At 38.7% G+C, this 16,589-nt stretch overlaps 1 protein-coding gene across 7 annotated transcripts in view; it reads left to right on the top strand.

The window, feature by feature from the left end:
* CADM1 (cell adhesion molecule 1) overlaps positions 1–7,012 on the top strand; it is a 506,083-nt gene extending 499,071 nt beyond the window's left edge. For all 7 annotated transcript variants that reach the window (XM_077456955.1, XM_077456956.1, XM_077456952.1 and 4 more), the window contains one exon: positions 1,860–7,012. In XM_077456955.1, coding sequence (XP_077313081.1) covers positions 1,860–1,978 — 119 coding nt within the window. In that variant the 3' untranslated portion in view covers positions 1,979–7,012. The remainder of the gene's footprint in view (positions 1–1,859) is intronic.
* The last annotated feature ends 9,577 nt before the right edge of the window (positions 7,013–16,589 follow it).

The following is a 16,589-nucleotide window of genomic DNA, read 5'->3' as shown; positions in this document are numbered from 1 at the left end:
GTATAATTGCCTTCCTCTCCTTCTCCTTCCTTGTTGTGTATTGCTTATTGTGTTACTCTAACCCCCCTGGTTTTAAATAGATTCTTCTTGTTGCCTTCTATATATCTCTGTGAATCTCTGTGCACACAGATAATACTGGTCATCGAAACCAACCAAACCTGTTTTCAAATCATTGCATCTGCCAGTCATGTATATAGCAGGCCCACAGCGCCATCAAGATATGCATATGTATCATAAATGATAACAAAAACCTAGGGAAGTGGGCATAACAATTTTTAAAGAGATTCTAAAGCCAAACACTTGAGTCCTCTCGCTATCTAGCACTGTGCCCCACTGCAGCTCTTCTCTCACAGGCTGCACTGAGATTAACGGGGGCCATTGCCTCCTGCTGCTATTGGTTGAATCATGTGAGCAGGAGGCATAGCCGAGCTACGATGTTTGTGCCTGTGAATGCACACAGCCCAACTCCAGAGCATTTCCCCCAAAAGGTATGGCTTGCTATGGGGGCACATGCAGGAACGGTGGAGTGGAGAGGCACTAATGGGTGACTCTGGAATGGGAGGCAAGGGGCCTCTCTTTGCAATTTTGCACAGATCAGTTAAGTATAAACTTTTTTTTTTTTTTTTTTTAATAACAAATAAATTTGACTCTACAACCACTTTAAATTAACCCAATAAAAGCAGCTATGAATTTGTTTTGTTTTTTTGCAAGAAAGACGTTCAATTAGGTAGTTTTTGGTTTCTGAAAGTGAGAATTATAGAAGTAGTCAATGCAGTTGAGGGACTTACCAGTTCCTGTTAATCAGGACCTGTAGTATCAGAATAAAAGACTTTGTAGCACACTAGAACGTGATGAAACATTTTAAAAGTATCTAATAATGCGTTGGAAGATTTGTTTAAAAGAGTTTGAGATTTAAAAAAATATATATTTATATTTACCTAGGTAGATGCAGCATTGATCTGATGCTACGTATGTTGTCTCACCAGCTCTGCATTGAGAACTGTGTGAGCAAATATATGGCTGGGATCTTGCCCGAGCCTTGACCGGCTGAATGATATCGGCCAATGGCAGGCTTGTGCCCGCTGTTGGATGAAAACGGGTCACATGAGAATGAACTGCACTCCTGTGAACCATAGGAGAAGTAAGGTCAAGAAAAACTTTGGCCATACTTCTCCTTTAGGTGAGCCAGTCAGGCAACAATCCAGAGCATTTTATTCTGCCACTACAAGTCCTGATGAATGGGGGAAATCATGAGCCCCCCCAAAAAATGTGTTGGTTACACCTGTGATTCTCACGTTGGCAAAAAATAAATCAATTGGACTTAATAAACATAATTTGTGCTCTCACATTTTAACCATCTTTTTTGCAATACTACTAAAGTGAACTTTGCTGTGTTCACCTGTTTACAAAGCACTGTCCTCACTAGATTCTTTCAAATTATTCTTTTCACTAGTGTCTAGCACTCCATAAGCATTTCAATTTGTGATTTTTATTTTAGAGAGGTAAAAGTTGTTATGCAATTTAGCTTTTAAGGCCTGTTCTCACATGTGTGCCTTGACTCATCAACTAACCAAAAACTTTATTGGCCAGTACAAACACATAATGCCCTTAGAGGCGGGTGCATTTTCTTTTTTTTAGGTCATGAATACGCATTGGTGTGCCTTTGAAAATGAGAGGCATCAGGAATGTTAAAATCTGAATGTGACTTTACTCTTACATTACTGGTAGATTTCACTGGGATCATAGGTCCACTTTGAAAGCACTTTATCTCCATAGCATTATTATTGTCTCTTCACAAGTAGTATACTGTAAATAGAGCTGTTACTATACTAGGTAATGCTTTGTTTCCTTTTCTTCAGGAACATATTTCACCCATGAAGCCAAAGGTGCAGATGACGCAGCAGACGCAGACACTGCAATCATCAATGCGGAGGGTGGCCAGAACAACTGTGAAGAGAAGAAGGAATATTTTATCTAGTCTGGCCTTGTTAATGGGTGTGGGCTCAGCTCATACTCGCCGCCCTAAGGGAGAAGGACCTTCCAGCGTCTTGCATCTTTTTTTTTTTTTTTTTCTTTTTTTTTTTTTAAATCATTTGATTTTGGAGTGGATGGAGGAGCGGGGTACCCATCTGGTATAAATTAATTGCCCCACAACACTCTGCTTTTGTTTGCCACTTTCCTTTGATGGGAATAACAGGAGCTTGAAATGTTTGTTTTTATTTTGTTGAGGGGTGGGGGGTTGCTAGTAAAACATGGATTCTAGACGACTCAGTGTTGGAGGTTACTGTATCTCGAGCTTATTAAGCCAGTGTTTGTCAAAGTGTCACCCAGACTCCTCCTTCACTGAAGAGGCATAGTTATCATCTGCAGACAATTTGGTGCCTTGCTTGTTTTTTATTTCACTTCCCGAGAAGTTCTTGTTTTCCCAACTGTTTTTGTGTCATTTCTTCTTTGGCCCTAATTTTCTGTCTTGTGCCACTTCTAAGGTTGCTTTTATTTGTCCGTTTCATTTCACTTCCTGTTGGGGCTGCTTTCTACATGTCATCTGCTTCTCATGGTAATTTTACTGTCTTTGGTCATTTTCTTTCATCTCCTTTCTAATGTTTTGTACAATTCTCTCTGGTCTTGCTTCGCTTCTAACTCATAAGGTTTCCTATTGGTGTAGAAGTCATTGTATCAATCCAGTACCACCTACTTTTGCATTTATTGTGTGTCCTCATGTCACAATCAACAGGGACTGTCCACTCTGTAGCTTCTTGCTCATTTTAGCTGCTGTTCTAGTAGTACTTCTCATGTCACTAAAGTCTGGGGGCATGCTTGAATTCCTGTCCATCTTGTGTCATGCCTGCTTGTCAGTTTCACTCGGCTATGGTCACATCTTCATATATGTATCCTGGTGGTTTTCTTTTGTGTGCCCCCCTTCTGGTTGTCGGGCTTGTGATACAGAGGAGATATCCTGCTCTTCTCTGGGAAGTGAATCTTTTATCACATGGTAAACAATGTTTGAGGTTTGGAAAAGAGAGACTTTTGGAGCCAAATAGGTTTCAGGGGTGTGGAAGCTCCTACCAATCTCCCTCACCCCACCAAAAATCAGACAGTTGGCGGAAATACAAGCGGATGTGCCTTTCTATTCACAAGTGAACAAGCTGAAGAGGAGGGGAGAAAATGGGAAAAACTTTTATTCTGCTCTGATTAATTTAATTTAAATCCATAATTTCAACTCATTTCAAGACCTTTCATTTTCTTTCCTGTGTCTTCAACCTTTCAACCTTTCAACTTTCCTCTACTCTTACTGGTCCCTTTCAACCATCTCCCCACGATGTTACTTATGATTACACGTTTATTTTTCTCAACTCTTTCTATTTTGTTATTTTGTCCTTTAAATCTTTTTCTCTCTCAGTGCTGTGTCTTTGTACAAGGCTGTGATGCATTATCCACTAAAAACCAATTACAGTACAAGGTGGACCATTGCACCCACATACCATGTGTTTTGATATTATTGGTACTAAAGGTGCAGTTCCGCTGACTGTAAAGCAAAGGCATTCAATCCTTTTTACTCTACTAAGAGCAGTGTGTGTTATATAATCTGTACTATTATTGTGTTGTCTGGAGGGTTCAGTCAAAAGTTGTTAAAGTGTAAAACAATGAGAAATGTCATTGCTGCTATAGAAGGTGTTAGCAGGGTAAGTGCGTTGCATTATTGTCACTCCCACTGTATATTGCTGAGTAGAGCTGCACCTATATTCTGTCTTAAAAATATGAAATGTAGGGGTAATTTTAAGATGGCTGCCAAGCTGATTCTATGTTTTCCACTGTGTACATGCCAAGAAAGAGAGCAAAACAAAATGTTTTATGTTTGAGGTCCCCCTATCCCTGATAGAGCTGTGCAGGTAGTTTTTGTTCTAACCTGCTAGTGTGTGTGTGTGTGTGTGTGTGCGAGAGAGTGTGTTAAATCACAGGAGCCATTTTCATGCCTTCATTTCCAAAGCAGAATTTTGGATTTTTAACAAATGTTCCTGGTCTACCTGTGTCTTGTCCAGATCCACACTTACAACTATTTTTCCAATAAAGATATCCCTTTGAATGCTCAGAATTTTTGAACTGTTGGCAAGTATGCCATATATATATAGCTCATCAATGTCCATAGTCTCCAGTGCTGTATAAAATGTGCAAGGGCTCACAGCAAAGCATGTTTTGTTTTTTCTGCTAATTGCATTCAACGCTGAAACAAAATCAGAATTTGGTAGAAGCCCTATGAGAACATTCATGCAAAGAGATTAAAGTGGTTGTAAACCTCAGGCATAAAATATGAACAAAGCATATCCTTCTACATGGTGTACTTGTCTATGTCCAAATCACTGAGTGTGATTTCTCTCATTCCTCTGCTATGAGCACAAGTCACTTCTGACATCTTTTTCCGACACAAGATAAAAATATGATGGGGGAAGAGAGATTCAGCCTGTGAATCATATCCTTATCCCTGCATGTTTTCTGTGCACTAAGATAAGGGGGGGGGGGGGGTGTCTCTTTCCTCCAATCAGGGCTCACACATCCCCTCAATGAGCTCTGCAGAGTTTAACTTTATCTCTCAGCCCCTTGCTTTTCAGAGCTGATAGATCCTGTGTAAGTTCTGTACTTTGAACGGCTGTAGAAGAGATACGGCTGCCATATAACCAGTACAACTGATGTAGGGAGGATTTGTTTCATCTCTGTGTATCACTTGAGGCCAGTAACTTAACTGGGTATATGTAAGGGTTTTCAACCACTTTAATTACCTATAGTCCTCAATTAGTGACACCAGGAGTTTAACACGTTTACCTGTGGGGGCCTTGTTTCTGTTTGTTTTGGCTTATTTTCAATACTTGAGAAACCTAAAGGGAAACATTAAAGCACATCTCAACCAAAAACAAAAATGTAATGTATTGCAGCTTGCCAGTCTTTAGCTGTGTTGGCTGTATTCATTTTCACTTTCCAGGCTAAGAAAAATTTCTGCAACATCAGAAAATAACTACGATTCTTGCCAAAAATGCAGTGTCCTTGTCACTTCCTTCAAACGTAAAAGAAAGCACAAAGAACCTTATTTTTTTGTGTAAACTAATAGTCCATCATGCCACCATGTGATGTGAGCAAAGGCAGACAGACGTGTTACGTCCAGCCTGTGTCCTAGCCATGGCCCCCTCCATAGATGAATGAAAAATTGTGGTGTAGACACAAAAGGACAAAGTGTGTTGTTGAAAGGATTAGCAGGTAAATAAAAGGGAAGAAGCCAAAGAAAAGAACACTAATGCAGCCACTACATCTAACGCCTTAGTAAGCTGCTGTATATAAAAATGTTTGTTTTTGGGTTTAGATCCCTTTTAAGCCAAATAAAACCAGTGGTGACTCCAACCAGTGAGTGTTTGTGTTGGGGCGGTCCCACCCAATGTTGATTTGGAGTGTTGGGTGAAGCTGGCTTTTATTTTGAAGTGAAAGATTAAAATACATCTTGCATTATTAGCCCAAGCTCTAAAATTAAAATCCTGATTAGTGTAGATTTGCTTCTGTAGGAAATCTGCCACACAACGATCACTACCTTTCCGATATTTCCCTTGTGGGTCAGTTTTAAACAATTGCCAGATATTTGTGCAAAAAAAAAAAAAATTAGATAGAGAGCATATAGTCTGTGAATTTAAAAGTTTATTTATCTAGGGATTGCTTGTGTATTTTTTTATATTTTTATTTTGAAAATAAAAGGGGTGAAAATGTTAAAAATTGGAAGCATCTCAAGATGAGTTTTATGAGAAAGTGATACAGTATATATCTGCTGATGCTGTGAGCTGTTTGTGTGTGTGTGTGTGTGTGTGTGTATATATATATATATATATATATATATGAAAAATAGTCCCTTTTTTATTATGGTTAACAGATGCCTATGGATGGGCCAGAAACGTAGCTGAGATAAAGCATGTACTTTCTTATAGAGCAAAATTCTGCAAGTTTCTAGGCAATCACACTTGAGTCAGTTTTATGGGACTGGAACTGAAATTCAAAACTCTTTCATTATTTCAGTTCATTCGTTTTTGCCTATATATTATGATCTCTTCTTTAAGAATTTTACTGTAGTTTTACTGATATATATAGATCAATACACATATCAAAAATTAAACCTTCCAGTGGCTGCATTAGTGTTGCTGGTCTACAGGCATAGGATTGGCTAACTACGCGCCTATTCTTTAGCCCTGTGCCGTAATATTTTATATCTTTTAGTGACATTTTTTCTTGTTGTGCACATTGATGTATGCATAAAGATAACTAGTAGGCCTTTTTTTTTTAAGGTCCAGTTGAACCAATGTTATTTATTACTGTAATGCAGAAATTATTTTTACACTATTAAGTGCTATATCAAGGCTTAAAAGACCTGTGATTCCAGATCATAGGCGAGTCAGAGTCTCCTACATTATTCCTTGCTGCATAACTTAAGGAGGATGTAAAAAAAAATATTGAGCAGCATTACGGTAAAAAATGAGGTTCCAGGTGGACTTTAACATTAGGGGTATGAGCTCAGTTTTAATTGATTTCCTTTCTGGAAAGTCCAAATCTCTATTTGTACATCGTGTCACAGGCTGTAATTCAGAGGATCTATAGTTATTATTCTAATAGATTTTCCTTATGTTCTGTGCCAATATGTTTTTTTAAACATCACAATTTTTTTTAGTTAGATGTATGTAAAATATTGCATTTAAATACGTTACCTTTACCACCTGCAGCAGGTAGATGGATTGCTACAAAATCGGATCGGTTCTGTGATAAATGATTCATCAGTTAGATTGCTAAAAATTGACTAAAATAGCAGGCACACCCCTAACATTCCTAGCAGATGTGTACGTGTTGTAAAAATTACGTTTACACAGACAACCAGAAAGCATAAAGCAGTGCTGGACTTTTAGTGGGAAAACAAAGCTTTCTTTGAAAAGGGAGTGTAATGGATGCACTCTATCTGTATACATGTTTTACTTTATATAACTTTGCTGTATACGTGAACATCAGTGTATATGAGCTTTTAAAATTTAATATATAGACCAAAAACCATTATAGATTCCCAGTGCTAATATATCTTTGCGCTTTATGTAGAAAAATTATTGTATTTGCCAGGGATGTGCCTCATCGCTCTTATCAGGGAACATAGAACAACTGGAAAAAATAAAATCTTATCAATCAGCGATGTGTTACGAGTGCTTATCAACCCCTCCCTAACAGAAAGGTAATACTTTATTATAATATTTCTAATATTAGCCCTGGCTATATTGCGTGCTGACGTCAGTTGAGACCTGCCCAGATGATTGTTCAAAATGGGTATATTAGCGGTTCGCACTTTCAGCACATACCACACAAAGTTGTGCTGCTTGAGGTGCATTGCACTATTAATTCTGAGTTTGCCTTAAACCAAAAAGATACTAATAAATGATACTTCTTTTTGTAATGTTTAAAAAAAAAAAAAAAAAAAAAAAAAACGACTCAAAACACTATTTTCTGTCCCATCCATAGCCATTTAGAGTGTTACATAAAGGATGTAATTTTTCTTTTAAAGAAGCTGCACTGCTGTTAATACATAAACCCATGTCAAACATATCGATGCTTGAAATCTGTTTTATTTTAATAAACATTACTGTTTGGGTGAAAAAGTTCAGTTTCGCAGCCATGCTTGCTTGTGTAAGACAACTATTAATGCACTGCCCTATGTAAGAAATTTCAACAGATGTGCCTGGGGCAACAATTGACTTAAGTCTTTTTTTTATTTTTATTTTTTTCTGGCACAATTGACTAAAGTGTGTTTGTTTTTTGTTTTTGTTTTTCAATTGCCGTTAATGGCTTTTTATTTTTTTTTCTGTTTTACGTTGACTTTTGATAAAAGAAATAATTACTTCATGAAAGTAATGAAAATATTGTTTGCTATTTTCCTTGTTCTCTGTGGAGTGTATTGCTTAAGTATACTGTACCTGGACTTTTTTATAGCTATCTGTCTGTGTCGTGCCACTATTTGGCTGTCTGATCCCCCACCCTTCCCCCCTCTCCCATTACAGGTATCACAGGGTCTTTGTACCAGCCTTTCATTTTGGTAGACCTTTTTTCTGATTTCCATTCTTAAATATTTGGAGTTTTTAAAAAAATAAATAAAAAAAAAAACATCCGTTGAACTGCCAAGCTTCCTCCAAGAATGTGATATTTATCATGGGAGGGAGGGGAAGGAAGAAGAGTGGAAGAATGGACATTCCTAATGCTGACTGGTTTTAGGGCAGTTTGTAGTCTATTGGCAGTAGATATTTTCTCCTGTGTAAGCTCTTGTATTTACGCTCCCCTTCTGGCGGCTCCTGGAGTTTGTTTTGTTCATTGTGAGCGCCCGTTTTACTGCTTCTGCTTGTCTCAGGTCCCTGTGTTCCCACCCTTGTCTGTTCTGTCTCAGGTAGGCTGCTAAACCTTAGCCCCCACATTGGAAATTAAAACAAAACCAACCACATTATGGATAGATAAATATTCATTCCTTTTTTATTTTATTTTGTTTTTTTTGGCTTTTTAGTTGTATTATTTCTGTATTTTTTTAATATACGGTACACTGTTTGAAATGTATTGTTGAGTATTACTTTGTAAGAAAATGACAATAAAATATAAAATTATTTCATTTGGTCATTGTTCTATGCTGACTATTTGTTGATCTTAAAATTTGTCAAGGGTATTTAACCACTTCAATACTGAACACTTTTACCACCTACCAAGGTGCTGTCGCACTTTAAATGACAATTGCGCAGTCATGTAACACTATACACATAACATTTGTATCATTTTTTTTCACACAAATAGAGCTCTCTTTCAGTGGTATTTAATCACAGCTGTTATGTGTATCTTCTGTGATTGGCCACGGTGATCACATGGTACCTGCAGTGGGCCAGTACAGTGATCTGTCATTGGCTGTGTCTGGTGGGTGACGGATCGAGCCAGAGCATGGCACAATCCTGGGAGGACGTCATATGATGTCCTCTCAGGATAACAGGGCTCCCACTCATATCACAGTAGGGAGGGTGTTAAAGTATTATAGAGCTCTGCTTATAAAAATAAAACTACAAAAGGGAACAACCCCAATGTTTTCAGGGAATGTTGTCTGCCCTGGCAGCTGCAGGTTTATTTCTTATAATCTTGAAAGAGCTGTAAGTTGTCTGCCATATATAGCTGGGGATCTTGGACTCTTGATGCCAGTACAATTAGGGAGCATAACTGTGCAGCCTACAACTGACCAATTAAAAGAAGCACTAAGGAATTACAAGTAGGCAGGAGTGCAGGGGTGTCTTACAGCACTGGGATGCTGGACTTGCAGGTAGGAGTACTAGCAAAAGTCAATTGCAGCACATGGGGTGCTGCTCTTGGGGAAACAGGAGTAGAAGGGTATCTTACAGTAGTGTGAAGCTGGGCTTACAGGAACATAGGGGTGACAATATGTATGAGGAACATGAAGCTGCACAGGGGACCCAGAGTATGCAGGTACACAGGATACTGCTGCAGTATACAAGGAGTCTTGAATAAGGAGGACACCATCGGTACAGATGGGAGGCACTCAGCATGTCTGTGCATACAGCGAAAGTGAGAACCCTTAAAAAGGCAGAGGTGCAGAATCCTTTGTTTTCAATAGAGCTCCTGAAGGTGAAGATGAATTATGTTGCAAAAGTATTAAGAGGCTGCAGCCCTCTGACTCATGGGAGCAGGAAGCTACTAGGAACTGAGGACTGATATGCAGGTATGCGTCCCTTGTAATTCCAAGGCACTGGTATCCCAAGTCAGTAAAGCGTACAGCCCAAACTAAAAGGACTGCATGGAAATAAAGTCTCTGGGAACAGGTAGTGCAAAAAATCATGCGTTTGGTTCCAAAGAGTACACATTGCACAGGTAATTGGAACGGACAAGTCATATATCACGGGTATGGTTCACACTACAATATCTTGTAGATATTCCTTCCTGCACTTAGCATCTGCAAAATCTTTAACTCTTCAAACTGTATCATGTTGAGGACTGCTCTTGACAACCAGTAGGCACAGAATACTTGGTGCTTTGAAAAAGTATTCACACCCTTTGAAATGTTCAACATTTTGTCATGTTACAACCTAAAACTTAAATGTATTGTATTGGAATTTTTTGTGATAGACCAACACGAAGTGTTGTAATTACAGCTGCAAGTCTTTTTGGGGGTGTCTCTACCATCTAGATAGTAAAATGTATGCCCATTCTCATTTGCAAAATAGCTCAAGCTCTTTCAAATTGGATGGAGAGTGTCTGTAAACAGCAATTTTTAAGTCTTGCCACAGATTCTCAATTGGATTTAGGTCTTGACTTTGGACCCAACGTATGAATATGCTTTGATCTAAACTAGTGGTCATCAACCCTGTCCTCAGGGTCCATTAACAGACCAGGTTTTATGTATTACCTTGGGGGAGATGCAGATTAGAATACTGCAATCATTGAGCAGCAAATTATATTACCTGTGATGTATTTCAGTTATCTTGCAAACGTGGCCTGTTAGTGGGCCCTGAGGACTGGGTTGATGACCACTGATCTAAACCATTCCATTGCAGCTCTAGCTGTATGTTTAGAGTCATTGTCCTGCTGGAAGGTGAACCTCTTCCCCAGTCTCAAGTCTTTTGCATACTCTAAAGGTTTTCAGGGATTGCCCTGTATTTAGCTCTGTTTGCTGTGTACTACACATGGCTTTTCTCAAACCACACATGGGACTTCTTATGGCTTTCTTTCAACAATGGCCTCCTTCTTGCCACCCTTCCATAAAGTCCAGATTTGTAGAGTGCAAAACTAATAGTTCTCCTGTGGACAGATTCTCACACCTGAGCTGTGGATCTGAGCAGCTCCACCAGAGTTACCATGGGCCTTTTGGCTGCTTCTCTGATTAATGCTCTCCTTGCCCGGACTGTCAGTTTAGGTGGCCAGCCATGTCTTTGCAGGTTTGTAGTTGTGCCATAATCTCCATTTTCAGATGATGAATTAAACAGTGCTCTGTGAGATTCAAAGCTTGGGATGTTTTTTTATATCCTAACCCTGCTTTAAACTTCTCCACAAATGTATCCCTGACCTGTCTGGTGTGTTTCTTGGCCTTAATGATGCTGTTTGTTCACTAAGATATTCTAACAACCCTCTGAGGGCTTTACAGAACAGTTATATTTATACAGAGATTCATTTACACACGGGTGGACTTTACTAATTAGGTGTCTTCCGAAGGCAATTGGTTCCACTAGATTTTAGTTAGAGGTATCAGAGTAAAGGGGCCTGGATAGTCACACAGCAGGAAGCAAACTAGGAATACACAGGCATACTAGGAGTGTGCAGATTAACAGTGACAGGCTACAACTCACAGGAAATCCAGAGGTACAGAAAGACAGGGAGTTGGCAGAGGTAGTACAATGGAATGCTCAGAAGATACAAGAGGTGCAAAGTAAATTGTAAACAGGGAACACACGGGTTGAATTACTAAAACTGGAGAGTGCAAAATCTGGTGCAACTGTGCATGGTAGCCAATCGGCTTGTTCAATTAAGCTTTTATTAAAAATACCTGGAAGTTGATTGGTTTCTGTGCAGATTTAACAAGTCAATAGGGATAGGCTGAACAAAAAAGGGGTAACTGAAATCACACTGGGAGGCAACACTGTGAATACTGGAGTTACAAAACTCACTTTGCAAAGTGAATGGGCCCAAAGGCGGTCCAACTATAGGAGCAATAGGAAGCTTGTAATGTTAAAGTGGCTGTAAAACCCATTCATGAAATCTGGCCCTTAAATTATTCATACCCCTTGAAATTTTTCACATTTTGTCATGTTACAACCAACAACCTAAATGTATTTTATTGGGATTTTATATGATATTCCAACACAATGTGGCACATAATTGTGAAGTGGAAGGAAAATGATAAATGGTTTCCAACATTATATATATATATATATATATATATATATATATATATATATATATATATATTTATATATATAGTGTGTGGCAGAGCATCTGTGAACAGCAATTTTTAAGTCTTGCCACAGATTCTTAATTGGATTTAGATCTGGACTTTGACTGGGTTGTTCCAACACATGAATTTGCTTTCTGATAGACTTGGGTAACTCTATATTTTGCATAGGTCCTACTTAATCCTGCTTAGGCTGTCAAAATGTTGGCCCAATCATAGACCACTATGGTCTAAATGTGCCAATGTCCCTGGTACTTTTTAATCATCATTCTGTCGGACTGCCCTATAATTGAATGTTATGGGAAGCAATTCAATTCCACATGATAAAATTAGTTCCTCAGTATCCCTAAATTCCAAACAGTGAGGTTGATTTACTAAAGGCAAATGGACTGTACACTTTGCAAATGCAGTTGGTCCAAAACGTAGAAAATGAGGCGAAGCTTCACTTTGTAAAAAATACTCAATCACATGCAAGGAACATAAAACCACTGAATTTTTACTTGCACAAAATTGGACGATGAAAGTCAGCAGAGCTTCCCCTCACTTCCTAAGCTCTGGAGCAACTGCACTTGCAAAAGGCAAAGCCTATTTGCCTTTAATAAATCCACCACAATGTTTGGTCTCCAGACAGATTCTGAAATCAACACATTCTATACACGTCTTACATGGACAGCACAGTGGTGTGGTAGTTAGCACTTCCGCCTAGCAGCAAAAGGGTTTGTTCCAATTCCAACCAAGACACTACGTGTCTGGCGTTTGCATGTTCTCCCTGTGCCTCCGTAGGTTTCCTCCGGGTACTCTGGTTTCCTCCCACTCTCCAAAGACATGCTGGTAGGTTAATTGGATCCTGTCCAAATTGGCCCTAATATGTGTACTGTATGTATGAATGTGTGTTAGGGACCTTAGATTGTAAGCTCCTTGAGGGCAAGGACTGATGTGAATGTACAATGTATATGTAAAGAGCTGCATAAATCGACCGTGCTAAATAATTACCTGGAATAAATAAATACAAGAGACTCTATAAACAGCACATAAACCAATATTGATCAAGAAGTTAATTTATGAACACAGTGTCTGCCCAACCAAATATCAAAAGGCTTGGGATTAATGGTTACAACACCCAGATACTTGCACTTCCCTGAACTGACCTAGGGTAATTCATCTGAGAAGTAACCAATTTAACCTATTTGATTGTAAGCTCCTAGGACAAAATTCTGACAGATTTGGTTGTCGGAATCTCCGACCGTGTGTACAAGGGCTAACACACTACACTCCATGACTGGGTAGTGAGGTCCAGATTTCCGCCTCTTCATTGCATTTTGATCACATTATTCCTCCTGTTTTAACTCGGACAATAATCTCTCATTTATAACATATGTTGTCTCCTATGGACACTATTATTATTTTACAGGATTTATATATGTACAAATTTATGTATGTTACAAAACTGATATGACTTATGTAGTTGAATAAACTTTCAACATGAAAAACTATGAATGATCTTTAACCAGCTAGACCAGCATGTCAAATTTTTCATGTGAATATTGCCAGTGGCTACAGCAACTAGCAATATTCACTGTGTGTTCTCCCGGCTGAGATGGCTCCCCGTTCCCCCATGCCCCCCCCCCCCCTCCGAAAGAACACAATAGCTCTGCGGGAGATATTCCCCATCAACACTGGCTGTATGGATGGGGGAATCGAGCAATTTTTTTTTTTTAATTTACATTTTTTTTCATGCAACCATGTAGGTCACAGGAAAGCACTTTGTTCTGCACTCCTGTGACCCATATTCAGCCCCCTCTACAACCCGTTGCTCCAGTGAGTGCTGGAAGAGCAGAGAAGCGGTGACTGACAGTCACTGCCTCTCTGTTCCCTGAAGACCGAGAACTGACAACTGTCTTTGATCTCTAGGTGCTGCATCCACCTAGGTGAGTTTTTTTTTTTTTTTTTTTAAACCTGCACTTCTCTGTTTAACCCATAGCACTGTTCTTTTGACCTGGGAAGGTACAAGATTTTTCTTCAAACAAGGAAGATGCTGCTCCAGGCAAGCAGTCACTACAGTCCGAATGCGCTGGGTGCAAGCCACGGCCCGCCACCGATGATCAATAGGATGAAAAGAACAGCTGCATACCACAAGAACGTTCCAACAATTTTATTCCAAAAATCCTAAGCCTGGTCCAGAGCAGAAAAATCTTGTGGAAGAAAATGACTGCACACCATAGGAATGTTCCAATGATATTATTCCAAAAAATAGCAATACCTCAGTGCTTCTTCAAACCGCTTGCTGATTTGAAGCACTGAGGTCCGTGTGAAACACACACGTCACTTCCTGGGTTTGGATACTCTGTCTTTATTGGCTGTTTATTGCTTTTTCAGGAATAAAATCATTGGAACGTTTCTGTGGTGTGCAGCCGTCCTTTTATTCCAAAAGATTTTTCTGCTGTGGGCTAGGCTCAGGATTTTTGTAATTCCTAAACTATATCTTTATGTGTAGTCAGTCTGAGATTTAAACAGATACAGTGTACTATGAAAACTATGTCACTAGCGCCCATTTTAACCTTGAAATTGTGTTGTGCCGTGTCATTTTGCTGTAAAATGGTTTCATTGTGCTGTCAGCTTCTTTGTTTATGGATCAGTAACTCTTGAATCGGCTTATTTTTTTCAGCGTCTAGGTCTAAAATATCCATTGTTTACCAGTTATCGTATGATTATCTAATCTGATGTTCTAAGGACAAAGAAGACATTGTGAACACTTTGAGGACTGTCAGGATGCTTGCTTTGAGCACCTTGGGTTTCTCCTCTTCTTTTTTTTTTTTTTTTTAATCCATATTTGAGGACATGAGTTGGATGGCAGTTTCTGAAAGTCTGCAACGTGGATAGGGTTCTTGCCATTGCAACAAAGTTACTCATATATTGTATATTTGCTGAAACTTGTATAATTTTGGTGGGATTATTAATGTATTCTGATTATACCTGATTGATTGGAAAGCATACATTGTATGCAAAAAAGTACTGTAATATCAAATATATAATGTAAAAGGGGACTTCTGCGCCACTATACAACAAAAACAAAATGTATGGAAATGCTGCCAAGTCTAAAGTGATCACCACTCACATGAAACTAAAAAAGCTGAATACATCCAAATGTATATGACTTAGCGCATAAGCTGTATGGTCCAATGACCACCAAATTAATTAAATTACTGAAAATAATAATAATAGAGGCTAATAAAGTGCTAGAACAATAAAATGCATTAACAACAGTGCATATAATAATCAAATACAATATCTGTTTGTATAAAGTACACTCCTAGTGATGACACTGTTATGCATTCAACATAGTCCAGTGATAGTGTTTTTAAAGTGCTACCAGCTGTGCAAAATACAAATAAAGTGCAACAAAATGTCCAAAGTCCAAAAAGCTGTGTCCATTCACTCCCAATGTAAAAAGCGCTCTTATAGAAATCTTATCCCCACGTCTGTGATTGTAGGTCAATCCAGCAATACAGGTTAATACAGGTTAATTTGGGAAACGAATGGTCACTCAAACTCCATAATGGTATTCACATGTAAAATAAATGGGGCTCCGATAGTGCATTACCCAAATATACACTTTATTAAATACAAATGGCTGCTTACATGTCAGTAGCTAAAAGTAGGCCAGACTCAGAGTGTAACGACGCTCCACGCAACTTCTAACATTACTTCCAGTCCGCGGCATCCACTTCCGGTTGGTCGTAACGACTTCCGGTATGTGATGTTTACTCACGGTTTTGCGTACTAAGCGTTACGTCGCGGCGCACACCTCGTGACTTCATCAACTGAGGTTTGCACCGTGATGTAATGTATCACTCATTTTTATTTAATAAAGTGTATATTATTTGGAGCCCCATTTACTTTACATGTGAACACCATTATGCCGTTTGAGTGACCATTTGTTTCCCAACTTAACCTGTATTGCTGGATTGACCTACAATCACTGATGAGGGGATAAGATTTCTATAAGACCGCTTTTTACAAGCCCATGAGGTAAGGGCACTGAGAGCACTTTATAGGATTCACAAAGCACTTTAATCACAGGAATTGGGAGTGAGTGGACACAGCTTTTAGGACTTTGGAAATTTAGTTGCACTTTATTTGTATTTTGCACAGCTGGTAGCACTTTATTATTTCCACAGTGAGTGCACCTTATGCACTTTATGAACACTCTATATCACTGGACTATGTTGAATGCATATTGAATGCATCAGTGTCATCACTAGGAGTGTACTTTATACAAACAGATATTGTATTTGATTATTATATGCACTGTTGTTAATGCACTTTATTGTTCTAGCACTTTATTAGCCTCTATTGTTATTTTCAGTAATTTATTTAATTAATTTGGTGGTCATTGGACCACACAGGTCATGCGCTAAGTCACATACAATTGGATGTATTCAGATTTTTTTTATCAAATATATAAAGACCAATGTTTTGTTTTGGATAGAGTGGGGAAAGGTTATGTTTTTGATGTCTCTACATTTGTTGAGAAGATTTACCCTCTCCATTTATCCTAGTAACCATTATTATTAGGAATAGAGAGTAAATCCTCCATTAGGGT

This window comes from Lithobates pipiens, unplaced genomic scaffold (genome assembly GCF_037356315.1).
Source record: "Lithobates pipiens isolate NorthernLeopardFrog02 unplaced genomic scaffold, aLitPip1_a1.2 Scaffold_27, whole genome shotgun sequence".
NCBI lineage: Eukaryota > Metazoa > Chordata > Amphibia > Anura > Ranidae > Lithobates > Lithobates pipiens.
Note: the sequence above shows the minus strand (reverse complement) of the source record. Positions and strands in the feature narration are given on the sequence as shown.